The 23,226-nt window shown below is 44.5% G+C and overlaps 1 protein-coding gene across 2 annotated transcripts in view; it reads right to left on the bottom strand.

Moving 5' to 3' along the window:
- The window catches only part of LOC138299906 (membrane cofactor protein-like), a 637,582-nt gene that overhangs the window by 119,242 nt on the left and 495,114 nt on the right, over positions 1-23,226 (bottom strand). For both annotated transcript variants that reach the window (XM_069238620.1, XM_069238621.1), the window contains one exon: positions 6,257-6,339. In XM_069238620.1, the coding sequence (XP_069094721.1) occupies positions 6,258-6,339 (82 nt within the window). In that variant the 3' untranslated portion in view covers position 6,257. The remainder of the gene's footprint in view (positions 1-6,256; positions 6,340-23,226) is intronic.

Genomic DNA, 23,226 nt, shown 5'->3' with positions numbered 1-23,226 from the left:
TTGCCTCTTGTCTTTCTCTACATTTTTTCTTTCCAAATATAAGACAGTGTGTAAAAAATAAGTCTATTTGAGAAATGACCTGTAATTCACATGCTAACATGGGGACCCTGGAATTCAGAGATGTTCAAATAACCACTGCTTCTCAACACCTTATCTTGTGCCCATTTGGGAAATACAAAGGATTCCTTGATACCTATTTTTGACTCTTTATATTTCACCAAATGAATTACTGTATACCCGGTATACAATCAAAACCCATTGCAAGGTTTAGCTCATTTATTGGTTCTGGGTACCTAAAGTTGTTGATGAACCTACAAGCCCTACATATCCTTGCAACCAGAAAAGTCCAGCAGACGTAACAATATATTGCTTTCAAAAATCTGCCATAGCTGGAAAAAGCTATAGAAGAAAACGTGGGCAGAAATGGTTCTTTTTTTTCACCTCAATTTCAATATTTGTTTTTGTAGCTGTTGAATTATCTACACAAATGACCCCTTGCTGAATTCAGAATTGTGTCTACTTTTCAGAAATGTTTAGCTCTCCGGGATCCAGCATTAGTTTCACACCCATTTCTGTCACTAACTGGAAGCAGGCTGAAAGCACACAAAATAGTAAAAATGGGGTATGTCCCAGTAAAATGCCAAAAGTGTGCTGAAAAATGTGGTTTTCTGATTCAAGTCTGCCTGTTCCTGAAAGCTGGGAAGATGGTGATTTTAACACCTCAAACACTTTGTTGATGCCATTTTCAGGGGAAAAACCACATGCTTTCTTCTGCAGCCCTTTTCCCCCATTTTTCTGAAACCCCCCCCCCCCACATTTTTAGCTGTATTTTGGCTAATTTCTTGGTCTCCTCCAGGGGAACCCACAAACTCTGGGTAACTTTAGAATCCCTAGGATGTTGGAAAAAAAAAACAGACACAAATTTTGCCTGGATAGCTTATGTGGACAAACAATTATTAAGGCCTAAGCGCGAACTACCCCAAATAGCCAAAAAAGGGCCCAGCATGGGGGGGGGGGTGGTGGACAGGATAGGGAGGTCCAGAAGCTAAGGGGTTAAAAAAATTAATGCAACTCTTTTTCGTGTAAAGTGCTCCAGTGTCTTCCGATGAGCATACAAAACTGCAAAAAACAAATGTAGTCTGCTTGTCTGGCCATTGCTAATGAAGGGATGGCAGGAGCAAGCAGCCTGCTGCACCTTGTTGATGCTCTTGCTCTCTTGTGGTGGTCGCTGTGCTGCTGGTGACCTTTGAGTTGTTGATGAAGACCCATCCCCTGCTGCTTTAATGTACAGCAACACTGTTGTGTTAAGAAAGAAAGACTACCCGTGGTGTTAGGACGGGGGGCTTCGAGGTAACGCTCATCACAGCACCACAATAAAAGCCTTCGGCGACGTGGCCCTTGTAAACAAGCAAAACGTGTATCAAGATAAAGACACAACACTTTAAGCTCGTTATAATTGGATTTAAAAAATGTTCCAAAGAGAAAAACATGTTCAGATAATTATGGAATACTGAGAGGCTGAAGCTCTTCAGAACGCAAACACTAAACTGCGGCACACGTTTAATTTATTCTGAAAAAGCAGAGAGGGTGTGGAGAAGGGATGTTTCCAGCTTATTGGCACAGTTACAAATCAAGAAACTCAAAAATATAATGTCAACAAAAGTAACACGACTCCCGCCCCCCCCCCCCCCCGCCTCTAAGTCTAAATACCTAGAAGGCTTTATTATCCAGAAAAGAGCAAAAAGTTATACAGTCAAGTTTAAGGTATAAAGGCAAAAACTTACTTACTTTAAACTCTCCAGAGTCTTTCTAGGCGCTCGCATCATCTTTTCCGACATGTTGTTATTTATTTGGGCTTTTAACCACGCCCATTACCACTGCTCGTTCATGGGCTTGCCCATCAAAAATCCTTTGTTATCATTGGTAAATTCTTTACGTTTGTCCCTCCTTGGGGCAGTTTGGTTACCGCCTTAGACATCGACCCTGTTACATGGCTAATTGCACTTTCGCCTATACAGAATGGTGTGCCATAACTAGGGCCCTTAAAGGGTGGAGTCTCTTATCCTCATGAGAGGGATGTAGGGGTGCGTACAAAGTATACAAGGTGCTCGATTGGCCTACATGAAATGGTGTCACCACTTTGGGAAGGAAGGAAGCTCTGGTTCGAAGCACCACTTTGTCAGGATGGACTGATAGAAATGGTGGCTTCGAAGAAAGAGCATGAGCTTACTCACTCTGTCAGCAGAGGTGATGACAATCAAGAAGACATTTTTAAGAGTCAGAAGCTGCAGAGGACAGTTCTGGAGCAGCTCGAAAGGCACACACATGAGATATGTGAGGACCAAGTTCAAATTATACTAGGGCATTATGAACAGGATAGGAGGGAACAAGTGGGTGAGTCCTTTAAGAAACCTCCCAACAATGGGAGATTTGAACAGAGAAGGTTGGTCTAGTAGTCTTAAAAAGGCAGAGATGGCAGACAAATAACCGTTGAGGGTGCCCAGAGCAGAGCCCTGCTGGGCAAGAGGGAGAATGAAAAGGAGAACCTCCGTGAGAGGTGCAGAAAGGGGATCAACAGATATGTTGATATACCATGCCACAAATTTGTTCCGACAGGTGTATACCGTTTTGGTGGGGGGACTCCTGGCTGCCAAGATAACATCACAGACTTTGGGAGAAAGGTCGAAAGCTGTCAACTGCCGCTGCTCAATCTCCTTGCAAGGGGGCAGAGATTGGACAGGTTCGGGGGAAGGACTGTCCCCTGCTGCTAAGACAGAAGATCCTCCTGAAGGAGCAGTCTGATTGGAGGCCATGCCCAATAGCTTGTGATACTAGACTCTGCATGCCCAGTTCGGAGCCACCAGGATTACTTGGGCCCAGTCGTGCCCGATCTTCAGAACTCTGGGCAGAGGCGGGAAGGTGTAAAGGAGGCCTGAGCTCCACTAGAGATAAAAAGCGTTGCCGAGTGAGTGCAGTCTTGGAAACTCCAATGAGCAAAACAGCTGACATTGGCCATTCTCTGCAGAGGTGAACAGATCTAACCAACAATGTCCCCTACTGCTGAAAGAGACCATGAGCCACAACCTGATGGAGATGCCATTTGTGATCGACTATGCATCGACGGCTAAGTTTGTTTGCTCTGGCATTAAGAGAGCCCACCATAGGTTGAACCACCAGAGAAATGTCCAGGCGTTCCAGCCATGTCCAGAGGCTCAGACCCTCTTGACAGAGGGTCCACGACCCCACTCCGCCCTGCTTGTTGTAGTACTACATGGCAGTGGTGTTGTCAGTGAACATCTGCACCACTTTCGCTTTGAGAGAGGGAAGGAATGCTTTCAATGCAGGTTGGTTTGCCCAGAGCTCTAAAATGTTGATGTGGAGCCTGGACTCGGCTGGAGACCAGAGTCCTCTGATCTCCGCCTCTCCCATGTGGCCCCCCAATCCCAGGAGTGACACATCTGTCATTACTATGAAATCTGGTTGGGTAAGGGAGAGACGTTACCATTCAGTCTCCAGGGTCAAGGGCAGACAGGACCCGAGCTAGAGTGATCATTCTGAACTTCCCATTCTTTAGGAAGAAATTTAGGGACCAGAGAGCTAAGATATGGCGAAGGCCCTTGTCCTTTCTGAGCACCAGAAAGTAGCAGGACTAAAACCCACAATATACTTCTGGCACAGGGACCCTCTCTATGGCTCCCTTGGCCAAGAGAGCCATGACTTTCTTGCGGAGAAGTGCCAAATGATCCTCTGACAGATGATCGTATGATGGTGGCATGGCCGGAGGAGTAGTGTTGAAGGGGACAATTTGCAACATCTAATTGTCCGTGGGGATGGATTCCCACTGGGGCAGGTGATGGTGGATCCTGCCGCAAATTGGTCCAGGATGTTTCAATGGACTAGGAAGGTTTGGAGGTGGTGGAGGGTGGACTGGGTGGACCGCGAGCATATGGAATCCCGCATCTGCGCAGAGACTGCGAAGTATGCGAGGGTCAGTTGAACCAGGTGGAAATGGACGCAGCTGGGTGTCCCTTCCGTAGCCGCGAAAGGGGAGAAAAGCTGACAGTGGGGGGCGAGGAGCAGCTACGAGGCCAAGGATCCGAGCCGTAGCCTGGGAGTCTTTAAGGCGCTCAAGCACTGAGTCCGCTTTGTCTCCGAAGAGACGGGTGCCATCAAAGGGCATGTCCATTAGAGATTGCTGGACATCCCCTGAAAAGCCAGATGTCCTCAAACAGGCTTGGCGCTGCAAGGCCATTGTCAACGCAACCTATCTACATAGTAAGTCGGTTGTATCCAGCCCACAATGAATCATGAACTTTGCTGCATCTCTCCCGTCAGTAACAGCTTGGGACAGAACCGCCTGGGCCTCCTCCGGGACTCCAGGCAACATATGCGTGACCATATCCCAGAGAGTATGGGAGTATCGGCCCCAAAGGCATGCGGTGTTCACAGAGTGCAACACCAGACTGGCAGAAGAAAACAGTTTATTTCAAAGGTTATCCAGTCTTTTTGATTCCCTAGCCGGGGAGGGAGGGCGGGAGGTGTGGGGGGTTGGCCAGAGGGAATGCGCCAGAAGACGAGGAAGCCTGGATAACAAGGCTCTCAGGTGAAGGATGTTGAATCAGGAATTTTGGGTGGGTCAGCGTAGGCCAATGGTGGCGGGTGACCTACCTATTCACAGGGGCCCCTGTGCTGGGTCTGGGCTGGGTACCCAGTAGGACGTCTGTAAGGGCTTCATTAAAGGGTAGGAGGCTGAAACACCTCAGTCAGGAGGTTAGTCCTGACTGCCACAGAAGGAAGCTCAAATTCCAGGACCTCAGCTGCCCTTCTCACCATCATGGAGTATGAAGCTCCCTCCTCTGTAGCCATGGTAGGGGAAGAAAGCAAGCCTGCATCAGGAAGTAGCTAGTCCGCTAGCTTTGCCCAAATCCTGAACCCAGTCCATGTCAGAGTCAAGCTGGTATTCTACCCCTCCACACTCTCCTTATATCCATACCCATAGATATAAGGGTCAGGATCCATCCTGGGCCCAGTAGAGCCCATGGAAAACGGATTGGGCGTTGAGCAACACTGTTTCAGCTCCGGGTTGTCGGGGATGAGTATAGGATTGTTGTTGTTTGTGGCCCCAACCGACGTTGAGAGTGTCGACGTCTGAGCCGATGCCGGGATGGCATGATCAGCTTCGATACGGATCCAGGAGTGGATCCAGAGGTGCCCTCCGAAGCCTGCCAGCACAGAACCAGAGGGGGCCCTCACTGACCCTCCTGGGCCAGAAGGCGCAGAGGGCAGGTTGGTCTCCCCAAAGATGAGGCACGTGACCTCATAGAACTCTTTCAACTTGGCAGGAGTGGCTCTGGTTCTCAAAGTCAGGGAAGCGCAGAGCTGACCCAGATGCATGCTCCGAAGCGTTGACACTCTTCCTGTGACGCATCGTCCGAGCGACGGAGCAAAGTCAAAGAACATTTGGCCTTCTTTGATGACGACTTCTTCTTGTGACTGGAATGTCCAGAGGACTTGCAATGGGACGAGGAGAAATGGTCATGACTCCGCGAGTGGTCTTCTGACCTTCCTCTCGAACGAGACTGTGAGCAATGCGGAGTCAAGCGGCCATTGGATAAGAACATTTTCTTATCCAATGGCCTAGCATTGCCAGAATGTAAATAGCTAGAATGAAGAGCTGTTTCAGTGGCATACACCGGGCACAATCTATATTGTTTAAGTGAAGGAAAATCATCAGCTATCTGCACAGTGAGAAACTCATCCGAATTAAAGTGAGTAACTTTAGGAAGGCATGGAGCAAAAATATATGGTAACTGAAGCAAATGACCCAGCCAAGTCTTTTTTTCGAGGACAGATGATAAATTCAGGCTTTGATTATTTATGTACAAAAATATTAACGAAGCAATGAACTGAAGTAATGCAGATATAACAGCTATTAGGAATACACAGTGAAAATAACATAGCTGTAGCAGAAGAAATTAAGCAAGATTTGGAAACTAGAAACTAGGAGGAAGTAGGAAGGTGAAAGGAGTCTTGTAGCGGTAACAGTCTGAGAAAGATAGCAATAGAAAATGATGTTACGAAGTGTAGAATAAACAAGATGACATCAAATACATTTGTAGGGGAGGATGATTTCTAGGAAACAAAAGGAGGGATCTGAAACTGTTCAGAAAATTGTTTTGTTACAAATTAAAAATAATGATCTCTCAATGGTATGAGTATGAGAAATAAGTATACATGATACTGTATATTAGGCTACCTTAAGCATTCAGCTCTTGACTTTGATCCTTCAAATGAATTGCTTCATGGCCATTGACTTTCGGTTCATTTGTAGGATAGCTCCTGTAAAATAAAATGCAGATTAAAGCACAGAAAGCTACAAACGGATATAAACTATTTTGGTCAAGAAAAACATGGAAAAACCTCACAGACAGATTAAATACTTTGTCATGCTTGCAGTGGGATAATAATGGATATTTTTTTAAAGGAGGTTGTACAAAGAGATAAGAAGGGAATACAAGCCAAACTAAATGTTGCTTTTCTATCATGTGCTCGTCATAAATACTGATAAACAATGAACCGGTCCACACATGTGCAAGCCAGCTGAACTCAGAGGAAATAGCATATCAATACAAATAAAAAGAAGAATTCTAATGTAAACACAATGTTCCATTTGCCATCTTTTGTAATGGCATAGGAAAAAAATTCCCTTTAGAAAACTAAATGATTTAAGTAAATAGGCAAGCCACTTGGCCCAAACCTCTTTTACATTTTCATTTTTTTCTATACTATATTAATACAATATGTTTTTGACACTTACATGACATAGATTAAGTACAGGAAACAGCTTCTTTACATTGCACAGAGTGAGCACCATCCAAATCACCCCTGAGTTTCAGGAGGTTGATAAACAATACCTGCTCTTCTGGGCACCAGAGGCTTGTGATCTCCAACTCCTCCAGGTGAAAGATTGGAATCGTACAGAGAATGTCCATGTTCCTCTAAGGGCAGAGGGAAGGCTTGCATATATGTTGTGTCCAGTATTGGTAGGTGTATGAGGTACTGGGAGGCCTCTCAATTAGATTTGGGCACACTGATGGAAAATGGAAACTGTGGCTCTCAGCAGATGGCTCAACACCATCTACAGTGACCTGGCTTTGAATACAGAGATCCCCGACCACTTGAGATGTGCCACATGCACCACATTACAGCTGTAAGGTTTCGAGGTGCTGATGTCAGACTGAACATGAGGCCGCAAACTGGTAGTGAGTGGACCCTACCATAAAACATAGGTACCTACTTGAGACTGCAGAATAAATGGACATTCTACAAGTCAAGGGACACCATCCAGTCTTTCACTTCAAGCACCAGAAGTACCTGAGCCAAGGGCAACATTTTGAATTTTTCCTTGTACAGTAACAAGCTCAAGAACCTCTGGTCTAGCATAGGACTAAGAGTAGTACTTCTACCCAATTTCCTACAATAGAACCAATTCCACCACTCGTATCTGTAGCAGGGCTGACACCTCCTCCTGCCGAATTGGCGGATGGTCTTCTGACTAACAGGACTGGGAGGAAGGGATAGGGTAGGACATGCCCCTTTCTACAATCTGAAGGGCCCATTGGTCTGAGATAAGGGAATTCCAGAAGGGGTAGTGTAGCTTAAGTGGCTTTCCAGGTCTTGCTGAGGAGAAGGGTTTGCTGGGTCTCCTGCCTTTTGCTTGCCTCTGTACTGCAGAGCAGTGGGTTCTGTTGCTAGATGGGCTGAGATGGCTGTGGTTTCGAAATGTAAAGCCGCTTGAGAACCCTCAAAACTTGCAAAACTGTTAGTAGTCCTCTGCAGAAGACAGAAGGGCCAAGTATCAGGCTGTAGGTCTCCCTGCTTTAAATCGTTCCAAGGCTGTATCTGCTTTGTCTTCAAAAAGGCTGGCTCCATCAAGTCCATCAGTATTGTAAGAACTTCCTGACGAAGGGTGTAGACCCATGACGGGCCAGGCTGCTAATCATATCAACTCCCACCCTGATGATGTGGCTTGATTCATACTGTCTGTCACAGACTGCCTCAGCAAAATTTTAGGTGGCCTGGTCAATCGAGGACAACCATTGCACTCATACCCCAAAAAGAATGTGTACCAATGAGGCTGCTGGATTTGGGCGGCATCATCATCTGAACTGTGGGGAAATGAGTCCAATCCCACACCATGTAACAACTGTTGGCCTAATCCTTTTCCGGCCAGCTAGCAGCGCCTAATCTCTCCCCGAGAGCAGGGATGATTTGTGGCACCTGGGCGCATGCTATTATGACATCTCAGGGAAATCATGGTGGATCAGATCTAATCCTTTTCTCCCAGTTACATTCGTCTCACACATGAAAAGACAAACAGAAGCAGGGAAAGGTTCAATAAGGTTCATTGAATCAGCTGCATCTTAGAATAACATGAAAAGCAACAATTAGGATGATTAAACATATTAGAAGCAAAATAGTGACAAAGAAAGTGAAACACAAGAAAAGTCTAACCATACTGTCACTATGCAGAATATATGATTCCTACCCACACCACTAGTGGTCTATGTTAGAGCACAGCAGGATAAGCCTAATCTGCCCTTCAGAATCCCCTGGGAAAGCATCAGCCCCCCACGCCCAAGTATGACAGTAGTGGAGAGGCCTGTCGTCTATAGAGACACCATCCCCAGGTAGGCCAGGAGAACAGTAGTCTTTGGAACTGCTGTAACAAAGTCAGACAGCATGCAGGCGTGGTGATCTGCCAGGGACCTCCCTCTAACGTGCATGGGACAGAGAGATGTTTTTATAATAAAACAACTAGTGTTATGAAAAAATGGCCCCGGGTAAAAATACATATGTTTCTGTGAAGTATTAGAGACGCAATGTACCACTTATGCCGACAATCCTATTGCATCGCAGCCTTGGAAAAAGCACAGAGTGAAAAGTTTGTTGTGCTAAGAAATGTAAATGCTCCTAGATGAAAGAATAGCAAGATAAAGGAAAATAAAAGATACCACAAATGTGGCTGATTCCAAAAGAATAAAATTAAATAAAATGAAATGTGACTTGGATAAACGGCACAGGCAGCAGGCCTAGCCCACAGACATCACTAATATTGCTTTACACCACCCTCCCCTTGTCGGTTTAGAAATGGTAAAGTAGCCTAATACCTATGTTAAAAGGCAAAACATATTTGAGCATGTGTAACAACAAATTGGAATGGACAATTTCAAATCCTAGCAGTGGCGCAAATGAAGCAGAATTTAAGAGTCAGTGTCATTTTGAAAATCCCCAATTACAGTCGGGACAATTGAAGCAAGGAAATGTTCCACTTCGACAGGTGGTAATGTGGCCAAATCGGTGCCAAGGAAACCCAAAGAGAACTCATGTTTCAAAGCCTGAGCTCCAGCTGAGGCAGCAGCATACCATTTGTGTGCCCTATGTTGAAGCAAGAGCTGCATGATCCACAAAGAGCAGCTCATAGATGGCTTCCCGCAGCAAATGCACTCTCAACGCTCATGTCTAGTAATGAGTCCTCAGCAAGAACATCAACAGTTCAGCGTCCAGTGAAAGTAAGTGCAGCGTAGAAAGACAAACTTTTATGCACATTTGAAAAGGCCCCAGAGGCATTGAAACAAGTGCTACACACAATCCAAAACCGGTCTGAATGACAGGGACCAGTTGCACTCCAGTTCTTCCAGGAGTGGTGCTCTGAAATACTGCATCATGTGTTCACGACACAGTTGCGCTGGTGGAAGCGCCATCAGTCCTCCTTTTTCTGATGGGACAGCCATTGCAAATAAAAAACAGCAACAGCCAGATGCCACTTATTATAGCCAAAGTAATTGGAAATCCCCTCTACATACTCGAAAATATCGAGTGTATGGCTGAAGGTATTATGATAAATAAAGAGGAGAAAGTACTGACAAAACCAAAACCAATAGCCTTAAACAAAATGTACAATCCCTGTTGTACTGGATGCCTTAAAAATACGTCCCACAAGTTCACCAAAGTGTCTCGGAAAGTTTGTATTTAAAAGGGACTGTATTTCTGCACATGACCTTGCCGCTTGGAGGGCATAGGTCTTGCATGCAGATATAAGCACCACATGTTTTTGAAACAATAAAGCTTTTAGTCTGCTTACCTTGTCAAAATTCACATTTGAAGTAGCAATGTGAGGCCAAATATCTGCTACTTTCGTCTGCAACATGGGGTGGGGGGAGAACGTAACTGCGACAGGTGACAATTTGGGAGACCAGAACTACAAAAGCAATTCCGGCTCGCATTCGGCAATAGCTCTCACTATTAAGAAGCACATAGCTTGCATTAGAAAGCACCTGGAACGCTGGTCTAATCAAGGAGACTGGAACTCCTTTCAGATAGTAAGCTAAATTTGTTTCTGAAGTGTTGAACGCCCATGCAAGGGCAGCTGCTTACAAACCACTGAATGGCTCACAGAAGCCTAGCATTCGCTGCCGCTAAGACAGGCCTCTTTTATGCCACTGAGACATTTGTGAGAAAAGGGTATATCCCACACCTCATGGATGTAACTATCGCCTAGTCTTTCCTATCTGCCCACTGGAGTGTGTTTTAAGCAGGATGTGAATTGCAGTGTTTAAACAGGCAAATTGATAACACTGTGTATTAACCATTCAGAGGATGGTATTTCAGCAACAGTAAAAGGTAACTATTCTAACTTTTTCGATGTTTTGCATAACATAAGTTGCTTTCTTCACAGCCATTATTTGTTGCTGTTGGGTCAAATAAATGCTGAACAAATATCCCTTGCGCTGACATGTTGCCAGGGAACGCATTAAGATTTCAATGTTTGTAGTGTCCAACCTAACTGCATAATGGACTCAAGCTGGCTCTGTCCATGTTGTAAAAATGACATGTCACTTTGCACAATGTCTACTGCAGATGAAACAATGTTGTTTAAGGTGTATATGCGGTCGACAAGGTGTTAATCCCATTATCTACAACAGCTAATGCTTTCTGTAAATTTTCCTGATCTATTTGCCTTAACCAGGCATCGGATTCTTCTTGGGAAAGTTTACAAATTTCATTATAAACTGCATATAAGAAGCGCTTTTTACTTTGTCTTCTAGGACCTAACAGGAAATCCTGCAAGTCTGTGTTGTTAGACAGGAGACTGAGGTGTTCCTTAACAGCATCTACTGAGGAAATTTTTAACCATTGCTGGCATAATTTCACTACACTGTATGTTGTTACTGTAGGAAGTTGGCTCTGTATATACTATCTCAAAGTAAGTGATAATGTGCACAGAGTCCAAGGGTTCCCCTTAAAGGTAAGATAGTGGCAAAATTAGATAATTCTAATGCTCTATTTTGTGGTAGTGTGGTCGAGCAGTAGGCTTATCAGAGGGTAGTGTTAAGCATTTGTTGTACACACACAGGCAATAAATGAGGAACACACACTCAAGGACAATTCCAGGCCAATAGGTTTTTATATAGAAAAATATCTTTTCTTAGTTTATTTTAAGAACCACAGGTTCAAGATTTACAAACAATACTTTAAATGAAAGGTATTTCACTTAGGAACTTTAGGAACTTAGAATTAGCAAAATATCATATACAGTTTTCACACAAATGGCAATAAGCTATTTTAAAACTAGACAGTGCAATTTTCAACAGTTCCTGGGAGAGGTAAGTGTTTGTTAGTTTTGCAGGTAAGTAAACCACCTACAGGGTTCAAAGTTGGGTCCAAGGTAGACCACCGTTGGGGGTTCAGAGCAACCCCAAAGTTACCACACCAGCAGCTCAGGGCCGGTCAGGTGCAGAGGTCAAAGTGGTGCCCAAAACGCATAGGCTTCAATGGAGAAGGGGGTGCCCTGGTTCCAGTCTGCCAGCAGGTAAGTACCCGCGTCTTCGGAGGGCAGACCAGGGGGGTTTTGTAGGGCACCAGGGGGGGACACAAGTCAGCACAAAAAGTACACCCTCAGCGGCACAGAGGCGGCCGGGTGCAGTGTGCAAACAGGCGCCGGATTTGCAATGTAGTCCAATGGGAGACCCAGGGGTCTCTTCAGCGATGCAGGCAGGCAAAGGGGGGGGGGGGGGGGGTTCCTCGGGGTAGCCACCACCTGGGCAAGGGAGAGGGCCACCTGGGGGTCGCTCCTGCACTGGAGGTCGGATCCTTCAGGTCCTGGGGGCTGCAGGTGCAGTGTCCTTACCAGGCGTCGGGTTCTTAGAAGCAGGCAGTCGCGGTCAGGAGGAGCCTCTGGATTCCCTCTGCAGGTGTCGCTGTCGGGGCTCAGGGGGGTCAACTCTGGCTACTCAGGGGCTCGCAGTCACCGGGGGGAGTCCTCCCTGTAGCGTTGGTTCTCCACAAGTCGAGCCGGGGGCGTCGGGTGCAGAGTGCAAAGTCTCAGGCTTCCGGCGGGAAACGTGTGTTCTTTCAAAGTTGCTTCTTTCTTGGAGCAAAGCCGCTGTCCTCAGGAGTTCTTGGTCCTTTTAGATGCAGGGTAGTCCTCTGAGGCTTCAGAGGTTGCTGGACCCTGTGGAATGCGTCGCTGGAGCAGGTCTTTAGAAGTGGGGAGACAGGCCGGTAGAGCTGGGGCCAAAGCAGTTGGTGTGTCCGTCTTCTCTGTGGGTTTGTCAGCTCAGCAGTTCTTCTTCGTCTTAGGTTGCAGGAATCTAGTTACCTAGGTTCTGGGAGCCCCTAAATACTCGATTTAGGGGTGTTTTTAGGTCTGGGAGGTTAGTAGCCAATGGCTACTAGCCATGAGGGTGGCTACACCCTCTTTGTGCCTCCTCCCTGAGGGGAGGAAGGCACATCTCTAATCCTATTGGGGGAATCCTCCATCTGCAAGATGGAGGATTTCTAAAAGTCAGAGTCACCTCAGCTCAGGACACCTTAGGGGCTGTCCTGACTGGCCAGTGACTCCTCCTTGTTTTTCTCATTATCTCCTCTGGCCTTGCCGCTAAAAGTCGGGCCGTGGCTGGAGGGGCAGGCAACTCCACTAGCTGGAGTGCCCTGGGGTGCTGTAACAAAGGGGGTGAGCCTTTGAGGCTCACCGTCAGGTATTACAGTTCCTGCAGGGGGAGGTGAGAGGCACCTCCACCCAGTACAGGCTTTGTTACTAGCCACAGAGTGACAAAGGCACTCTCCCCATGTGACCAGCAACATGTCTGGTGTGTGGCAGAATGCTAAAACTAGTCAGCCCACAATGGTAGTTGGTATGGTTTCAGGGGGCATCTCCAAGATGCCCTCTGGGGTGTATTTCACAATAAAATGTACACAGGCATCAGTGTGCATTTATTGTGCTGAGAAGTTTGATACCAAACTTCCCAGTTTTTAGTGTAGCCATTATGGTGCTGTGGAGTTCGTGTTTGACAGACTCCCAGACCATATACTCTTATGGCTACCCTGCACTTACAATGTCTAAGGTTTTGTTTAGACACTGTAGGGGCATAGTGCTCATGCACTTATGCCTTCACCTATGGTATAGTGCTCCCTGCCTTAGGGCTGCAAGGCCTGCTAGAGGGGTGACTTATCTATGCCATAGGCAGTGTGAGGTTGGTGTGGCACCCTGAGGGGAGTGCCATGTCGACTTAGTCGTTTTCTCCCCACCAGCACACACAAGCTGGCAAGCAGTGTGTCTTTGCTGAGTGAGGGGTCTCCAGGGTGGCATAAGACATGCTGCAGCCCTTAGAGACCTTCCCTGGCATCAGGGCCCTTGGTACCAGGGGTACCAGTTACAAGGGACTTACCTGGATGCCAGGGTGTGCCAATTGTGGAAACAAAGGCACAGGTTAGGGAAAGAACACTGGTGCTGGGGCCTGGTTAGCAGGCCTCAGCACACTTTCAAATCATAACTTGGCATCAGCAAAGGCAAAATGTCAGGGGGTAACCATGCCAAGGAGGCATTTCCTTACAGTGTACAAAGAGGTATGTCCTTAGCTGTGACATATGTCAACAAATTAAAGGTTCCACCATCAAACGCCTTCCGGAGACACCCCTCTTAGTTTCAAACAAACCGATTCAGTGCGTATATCTAGACCATTGTGGCCCCCTAAATTCTGTTGGTTAATTTAAATATTTTCTGCTAGCTGTAGATTCTTCCTCCAGATTCCTTTGGTTGTGGCCACAGTAATTGGTTGACGCTCACACTGTTAGTAACAATTTGTAAGTCTTTATTGGGACATATGAAGCAGTTGCATTTCACTCAGACAAGGGCCCTGCTTTTGCCTCTAAAGCATGCATGGACACCATGGGAACCCTGGGTGTGACTGCACATCACTCTTCACTATATAATCCTGAGGGAAATTCAACAGTGGAGAGGAAGAACCAAGACTTGCAGTCTATAACAGCTAGAGTATTAGACTCAGGTCTCAGTTGGATCCAATTGGATCTATGAAGTCCAGAGGGCATTAAACAATCTGCCAAGAAGATCTTTGGGTGTCCAAACCTCATATGAAGTCCGGTTTGGCATCCAGATGTATGTCCCAGATCTTGATGTTCCTGGCATAGTGGCGGCAGACACACCTTTTGACATCAATTAATGTATTACTGTCTTACAGGTACATCAAGACTTCCCGGATGAGCGTTCTACTATGCATAATGCCACTGAAGGAGTGAAGGTACACCCAACAGCTACCGGTGAGATTCCAAAAGTAGGGGATCTATTTAAAAAAACGATTGCGATGAAGAAAACATTTGGCCCATCATACTGTGCACTGGTGCCAGTCCTTGGAATGAAGGTACCAGAACTGTGATTTTACTATTGCTTGCTGGTTGTAAAGACAAAAGCTTTGTCTCGATTGATCAAGAGAAGTTGCATCAAGTGGACAATTCTACATAGTAGGCCTCGAGGTCTCCAAGGGAGTTCCTTAACACCACTCACTACCAAACAGGAAATACCTTTTCAAGCACTGACCAACAACATTGCTGTTCCCCTAGGTTGGGAAGGTCAGAGGATGAATTTCTGTTGATTACAGTTACTGCAACAAATACAAGAAATACACATGACGTAAGTCTACAGTTCTCTGCTACTTCACAAAGTAACAGAGTTGTTTATGGTGAACACCTTTGGAGGTGTCTACCAGTTCGCATTCACCTGCTAAGGCTACTGTTTTTAAACAGACTGCTTGTTGGTATTTTGTCGACATTGACAACTTCTCTTCTACCACTTCACTCTATGGTATACACAAATTTCTTAATTGGCTGAAACATGCTTATCTGATCCGTCTGTGGTCCTATCTGTGGATTATGCTTGCTTTGTTTGCTTTTTTTCATGTGGATTAGATGTGTAACAGTTTTTCCAGTGCTTTTGAATGGACATAATCTTCCAGAACGCTTCACGGTAGAACTGGTAACTGAACCCCATTTGTCTTCTCCTAAAGTGCGAAAAGACTTGTCCCTAGTGAACATTTATAGTGTTCCAGTTCGGATTGTTTGGGATAAGGTCCCCTATGATATATTTGCTCCAACAGAAACTATTCAAATTCCATATGTCTTTAAAGTTGCTATGGACGTTGTTATAACACCCGGTGTTGTATATTATGATTGGGATGTAAAGACAGTTTCTTCAATACTTTCTGAGGTTGAATGTTATACAATAAATGAGAGTGAGGATATGTACATGAGCTGAGCCCATTGAGTTTAAATGTTGTGTTATCATCACTATGCGTACCATTGCTACATAGAGCTAGTATTCCACATATAATTTTCAATTATACACAATGGAAACACTGCCCAACTCCCCCAGTGGGTAGCTCAAAAACATATTTAAACAAATTCCCATATTTTACTGGGCATGATGCTTCAGATCCTGCATTTTATTATTTTTAAATAAGTCATTCAAAGGCAAGGAAAAATAAGCTGACTAAAACAAAATTAATTTATTCAAATTAATTTATTTCCCAACTAGTCCTAGTCTTAAAAATCTTTATTTCGGCACTATCAACATAGGCCATAAAAGCACAAAAAAGTACACAGTAGATAAAATATCAAAAACGACATTTAAAAAAACAATATAATTTTCCAGTTTGTATATTTAGCATTCATGTTAGCTCAATCATCCCTGGCCTAAAGTGCTTTACAACTGTAAGTTAAACCAAATAACTGATAAATCCTAAGATAAGAATTAAATGACAACTTTATATTTCCATTAATATATATAATAATAAACTATGTTTTAAATATTTTAAAAGGATATAGCCATCAGGATGACATTAAGTGCCATCCATCTCCTTATATTTAATTTAATTTGGTCATTTCAATTACCTCATTCTTTTCCTAACATAAAGTGCATTACAGATAGAAGATGGTACATAAAGGCAGACGGCTGGTGATTCCTGCACTCAAAAAATGCATAGTGACTTTGTAATCCCTAATATTATGTGCAAGGAAAATAGGTTTTAAGAAATGAGCCGTTTGGCAAGAGAATGATCTGCAAAATAACAAAGTGTACTGTACGTTGCCTAGACATTCCATCACATGGACATGGGGTAGCCAGCGTCTTTATTTGGTCAAAGGTGGGTATTGCTACAAGATGGTGTATAGTATCTAACCTTAATCTGGTCAATACAAAGCAGTGTTGAACATTTGCGACCCATATTAGATATGGCTGAAGGCCTAATTGGAAGTTCATAGAAATGTATTTTGCCACTGTTTGCTTTGTCTCATCATTTGTGGCTCTTTTCCTTGCACCATGTTCCAACATTGTGGCTTTTTAACTAGTCATTCCAAGTGAAAGTATCTCTTCGGTTTGTGGACCCCCGAAAGGCCAACGGCTGACCTTAGATTGTTATCAATGTATATCAGCCAAGGAATTTTCAACGGGGAGTCCATATTTAACCAGTCCTGGATGACAGCCTTTGTAAGCTTGGTCTCCTGTTTCGCCCATATAGAGCGCCAGAAGGCCTTTGATCTAAATGATGAAGTATCTTCCAAGTGGTGTAGGCCAACTTCCCTGTGAAGAATGGAGGTCGCAGATGAAGTAGGGAAGCATAAAAACCATCTCAGAAACATATTTCCCTCTATCTGTAAAGATTTACCAGGCGAATCACCCCAAAAACCCCTCCATAGGTCACTACAGATAGAACCTTAGCTTTATAAATAGTTAACATCTCTTTGATGGAATGGCTATCCAGGTTGCTTACAAACCTGCACACACCTTCAGTGACTTGTTTTCATTTTTAGTCTGGTGTTGTCAATATGCTCAGTGCAAGAACCCCTGCTGGTGAAGAGAACTCTGACAGCAAAAGGACTTAACCTTTGCTATCAGAATACCTTCAAGATAAGATTTCATCTTTTTGGGGGTCTTTCCACAGATCATGATCAATGTCTTAGCCTTATTTATTTTAAGCTTTGCTGAGGCCATATAGCCCCTAAAGAGGTCGGACATTCTCTGAAGACCCAATGCAATCCTAGCCATGAGGACCACATCATCAGCATTAAGAAGCGTAAGGACTAAGCGGCCCCCAACAATCTGCCCATCAACCTGGTTGGAGCGAAGTAAGCCATCTACCCCATTTACATATAAGGACAATAAAAAGGGAGCTAAGATACACCCCTGCTGTACGTCTCTCTTAAATCCAAATAGGGACTTCAGTTCCCCATTTGGGCCATAGCGAACATGAGTGGAAAGATTCCCACAGAGCTGTTTCATAAGATTAACGATGTCCAATGGTGCGCGGTATGATCGCAAAATGCTCCACATGATAGAATGATCAACTAGATCAAAAGCGTTATACAGGTCAGTGAAGCAGAGATACAATGTTCCAGGCTTTCCCCCGGTATATATGCCTATTAAAAGTTCCAAATTTAAACACTGGTCAATTGTTACAAGACTCCTTCTGAGCCCATACTGGGCACCAATTAGAATGGAGGCCAAATCTGTCCACTTTTCCAATCTCCTTAAGAGGACCTTACCTAATAGTTTGGCTGAAGAGTCCAAGAGGGATATAGGCAGTAGCATTTTGGATCTGCCCTACCACCTTTCTTATAGATAGGAACTATAATAGACTTTGACCAGGAAGATGGAAATAAACCCTTTGAGGCTGCATTGAAAACTCGAGTGAGAATAGGTGCCCACAGTGACAAAGATGTAAAGGTATCAACCGGAACTCCATTTAGGCCGGGGACAGCCCCTTTAGCATTTAGATTTATAGCGTCTTGGACTTCATTTAATGTGAAGACCAGATGGGTAAAAGTCCAGGAATTGGAGCTCTCAATTACCCGTTGATATAAGGCCAAATTAGAGGCATCTGGTTTATCAGTGTGTTCTGGAGTAAGGGTTGTCTTAAAGTGGCCAATCCAAGCCTGTGGGGCCACGAGGGAAGTTAAAGCAGGGCCTAAGTCACCATTAAAAAAGTGTGTATTAACTGTCTTCCAAAACAACGTCAGATCCTTGGAGCTAGCAGCCTGGACTAAATTAGCCCATGAATCGGCCTGCAACTCAATCTTCCTGGCTGCTAAAGAGTTTTTATAGCGCGTATCTTTTAGTACTTGGTGTAAAGCAGCCTTCAGGAGCTTAAGAGCCTGTGTAGAGTGATGGCTGAACCAGCCATACTTTTTGCTGTGATTGAGCTTTACTGGGCGGGCCAAGAGAGAGTTGAGGGACACCATGATTTGTTCAAATGCTGGGACCGGGCCCTCGTTGGCCATCTCCCAGGCCAAGCATATCTCAAATTCATTTTCAGCTAACGACATGAAGTCACGGAACATAGCTATAGGTTCAATACCCGACCACTAAATACGAACACTATTGGGTCTGATGGAGGCGATCCGTGTGTTTTTTGTCTAGGACTTGACCATCCTTAGCTTGGAATAAAATGTTTAATACTAAATGGTTGTGATCACTCACTGCAATTTGCCTAACAATGAAGCTCATGATATAAGGCTCCATGGCTGTGAAAATCAAAATATGATCAACAGATTGGTTGGCCCCTCCCACATAAATGTGTATCAGTGGGGGAACTTGAACCCTCTACTTCACCTAGTGGTAACAAGTTGTGTTTATAGAGCATAATATTCAAGCTGTTTCCGTAATCACTGTGTGCAAAGTGTAACACATCCACTTCTCCCCCATTGGTCACTCCACACAAACTTACACTGGAAAAACAACACCGTTGTATGGTAAAATCGCCACCACAAAGTAATGAACAAGGTGATTTACCCTGCTTAAGAAACATCTCAAGATCCTGCTGTGAGGAAGTTACTACCTCAACCTGTGTTGAATTAAACTTATTATTGTAGTAACTGATAACAAGACAAGACCCCCCAGAAATTTCAACCGAACAAATTGATAATATGGGGAGGGCATCATAGATTTTCCAATGACCACTGGTAGTAAATTTGAGATTAAATTCTGCAGACCACCCTTAGCTCTACCTGTCACTGAAGGAGTTGCAGGAACAAACAAGGAAATAAAACGCTCAATGTGTATGGGAATCCCCTGCCATGTTTCTTGTATACAAATAATATGCAAGGTATGAGTAAGGTCTAACCACTCCTTTTCACTTAATTTATTTTTCATTCCAGCAATATTCCAAGAGGCTACTGTACAGGTCCCATTATAGACAGGATGGAGCTAAATACTATCATTCACAATACTCCCCCCCCTCTGTTATTATCTGGGATAGATGGCTAACTCTCAAGGTCCGTACAGTTACTAGAGATTCGGTGAGCCAGTCTACATCTTTTAATTCATTCAGAGGGGAAAACCGATTTGAAAGGGTGAATTGATCTTTCTGTTTCCCCACTGTGGGCAGGTTAAACAACCATGAGAGTGGGGGAGGCAGCTGGTGCTCTAAATGCTTATGAAAAAAAAAAAAACATAAAGAAACAAGTGTGACTTTGTCCGCCTGTAAACACCCATCCAAGCGCTCGTGCAAAATCTTCCCAGCATATCTTGGGTGCTTAAAGTTCACTATGACAAAATCCCCTCAGACACAATTATTAGAAGGACCAATCCAGCCCACCCTTTGTGCAAATAAAATTTGATCTGCTGCTGAGGAAGACAGTAATATTCTAGACTGCAGCCAATACAATAACTTGTGTTTCAACTGGGTTGATGACTCTCAACTCCTTAAAACAATGGGGGGGGGGGAACGTTTATCATAACCACTATATATGGGCAGCAAGCCGGCAGCAGATTAATTATGTCCCTATTAGGGCGCTGATCCCCGCCTGTGACATCTGACCTACTACTGCCTTCATTTTGCACTGTGGCTCCCCCAGATAGAAATACACTTGACAGATCATTGCTAGTATCATTTGTCTCTATTACTCCTGATAAAGCAGGATACATCCTGTCTAAGATTGAGTTGTTTACTATTTGTGGGTCTACACCAGCTTTAATCCGCCCCTGGTATTACTGGGTCCATATTCTCTAGCCTCCCAGGAGTAATTGTGGGCTGAAAATTTTGTTGTTGTGTAGACTGAAACAAAAGAAGAAGCTGGTGCTGTTGGCATGACTTGCAAACCTTGGGGTTAACCAAATCAGTGTCAGTAGATCTTAGTTCACTATTTGTTTCTGTGTCACTCTCCCCTTGATGAGAACAAGAAGACTGACTTTCTCGATAGAAGGACACTCTTGTACTGAGATTGTTTAACAAATTCTCTATCGAATCCAACCTGCGATACATTGGAGCTATCAAGTCAGAAATAATGTCTTCGATTTTTCCCATAAGTGCCCCCTCAAAGTGTCTCTCATTTCATGTCTATTTTTTTCTCCCTTAACACCAGGAGGTCGAAAGGTGTCTCTACATGACCAAGTGGCAGAGAAGCCATCGGGCAGGTTGCTGTTGGGCCTGACATCTTTTCCTCTTTGCTGAAGGACCACTGTTACTATTATTAGTATGCAGAGCAGTGCCCAGATCTGTTGTCAAACCAGGGACTATGAGGGGGGTGTCATCAATAGCTGTACTTTATACAGGTCTTTGGGTCTGCGCCTTATTCATAGATTCCTCAACAATTATCTCCCCGGGAGTAGTAGAGCATATCTTGGTTATCAATAAGCCTGACAAGCGATATTCAACCTGCTTGATTTCTTTATCTAAGACCCCCATCACTCATTTAATGAAACCATCCAGTGAGGTTGCAGGGGGCTTGGTCGGCTTAATTGGGGCAGTAAATTTGGGCTTTCCCATACGAATACAAAATTACATTAATTCTGCCCTACCCACACCATCAGAGCTACTTGAACAGCGCTTTCGGGACTGCCCGCTGCAGAAATCCAACTATTTAAAACAATCTAAATAAAACAAAGAGCGTGTCACATCGAAGGGTTCTCAATGAGTGGCAAGAAACCAAGGCCAACGCCAGCTAATGCCACTGACACACTTGACCTAGCGGAGTTCCTCAGCTCACATTCTGTATAAAGCATCCAGTTCAGTCCCAAGATCCCCAAGTGCATATACAGCACAGTGCCCGGCTTGAGGTCCCTCAGATTAAGGCAACTGAGAACAATAACAACAATGCCTTTGTAGAGCAGCTCAGAGGGGTGGCTCAACCCAGCCTCCTCCAGGCATGGATGGGCAAAGACAGGCCCGGGTGCGCCCCACGCAACAGGTCCCCCTCAGAAATTCATACACCTCATGGCACAGTTGGGCAACGTAGCATAGCAGCTCCAGCCGCCCTGGTTGCTGGGGAATGTGGTATGCAGACCCCCCTGGCTCCTCAGCGATCCCCCCACACAGCGGTTCACCCTCTGAAGTTTATACGCCTCCTGGCGCAGTTGGGCAATGTAACATAGCGGCTCCAGCCACATTGGTTGCTGGGGGATGTGGTTTGTGCCCCCCGGCTCCTCAACAGTTGTCCCATGCAGCAAGTCGCCCTCTGAAATCTATATGCCTCCTGGCGTGGTTGGACAACGTAGCATAGTGGCTCCAGCCGAAGAGGTTGCTGGGGGATGTGGTTTGGCCCCACCTCTAGCCCCTCAACAGTCACCCGATTTCAAATCAGTTTGGGGAACAATAAATTGGCAAGTGCAAGGCATGGATGCCTTTATATAAAGGGTGTCTAATTCAACCACAGATGATTTTTTAGAATGACACAATCCAGCAGACCACTTGCCTAGGTCTAGCAAAAATTAAAGAAATGAATGTGCCCAGTATCCCTGCAACTGCACGATTTGACAATTGGCAAAGTTTGGTAAAGTACACAGAAGAACAGTTTAATGAGATGGTTCAGAATGGTATGTTCAATTTCACACATTCAGGTCCCAATGGGTGGTTATTGTGGCCAGTGCACACAAATTGTTATGCATGGTTTTTAAACTATTTGCAGGGTTTTTAAAGCAAGCAGACCGGACCCTTGTTATATCAAATCACAGCACACAGGGATTGTTGCTACTTACAGTGTAGGTGAATCGATGTTAGCAATGGTTACAACATTCTCCATTGTCAGCTGTAAAAGAGCACCTCTCTCTCTTCTCTGATGACATGATTTTGCAAGATTTCTTGTTAAGTCTTAGATCACCACGCTCCAATAGATTCCTGTATGCCACTTATAATTAAATTTGGAAGCTTTCTCAAATGGAAGCTGCAGCACGTATAAGGCAAATAGATCAGGCTAATTTAGAAAAAGCATTGGCTGTTCCTGACAACCGAATGAATACATTGTCCACTCATATTTATACACTAAATACCATTGTGTCTTCTGCAACTGATAGCATACAAAATTATATATATTTTACAGCATGGACAAAGTCAACTTAGATCAATAATGCAACTGAGTTGGACGTTACAAGTTCTTGAATCAAATTGCGTGCCCTAGAAGCAGGTGAACAGACTTTTTGCCTTTTAATTTAACACATAAACAACTAATAATGGCAAAGGAAGATGCTACATACACTATGCTTAATAGAGAAAAGTTAGAAAAATTGCCTTTCACTGTAGCCGAAACACCATCAGTAGTATGGCTAATACAGTTATCTCACTGCCAATCTCTAATTTTCAGTTTACATCATGTTTGAAACATTTTCTGGTAGGCAGATATGTGGCTTTAGGGGATAGTTTCATCCACAAGTTGTGGGAATCACCCTTTGATAATAATGTGCGAGGGGGAAAAAAAATAATTTCTTAGTGTAAACGATTGCAAAACATGTCTAAATCAATAAATGATTCATGAACAAGTGACACTCAACGGTGTTTGTAATGCATCCATGGTCAATCTGGCATGTTACTTGAAGGGAGTAACAGTTTCCTTGTTTCACCCAGTGTTTCAGTTACTTTCAAATGGAAGGTACTTGATACTGAA

This window comes from Pleurodeles waltl, chromosome 6 (assembly GCF_031143425.1).
Source record: "Pleurodeles waltl isolate 20211129_DDA chromosome 6, aPleWal1.hap1.20221129, whole genome shotgun sequence".
NCBI classification, from domain to species: Eukaryota; Metazoa; Chordata; class Amphibia; order Caudata; family Salamandridae; genus Pleurodeles; species Pleurodeles waltl.
This window is presented reverse-complemented; position numbering and strand designations above follow the sequence as displayed.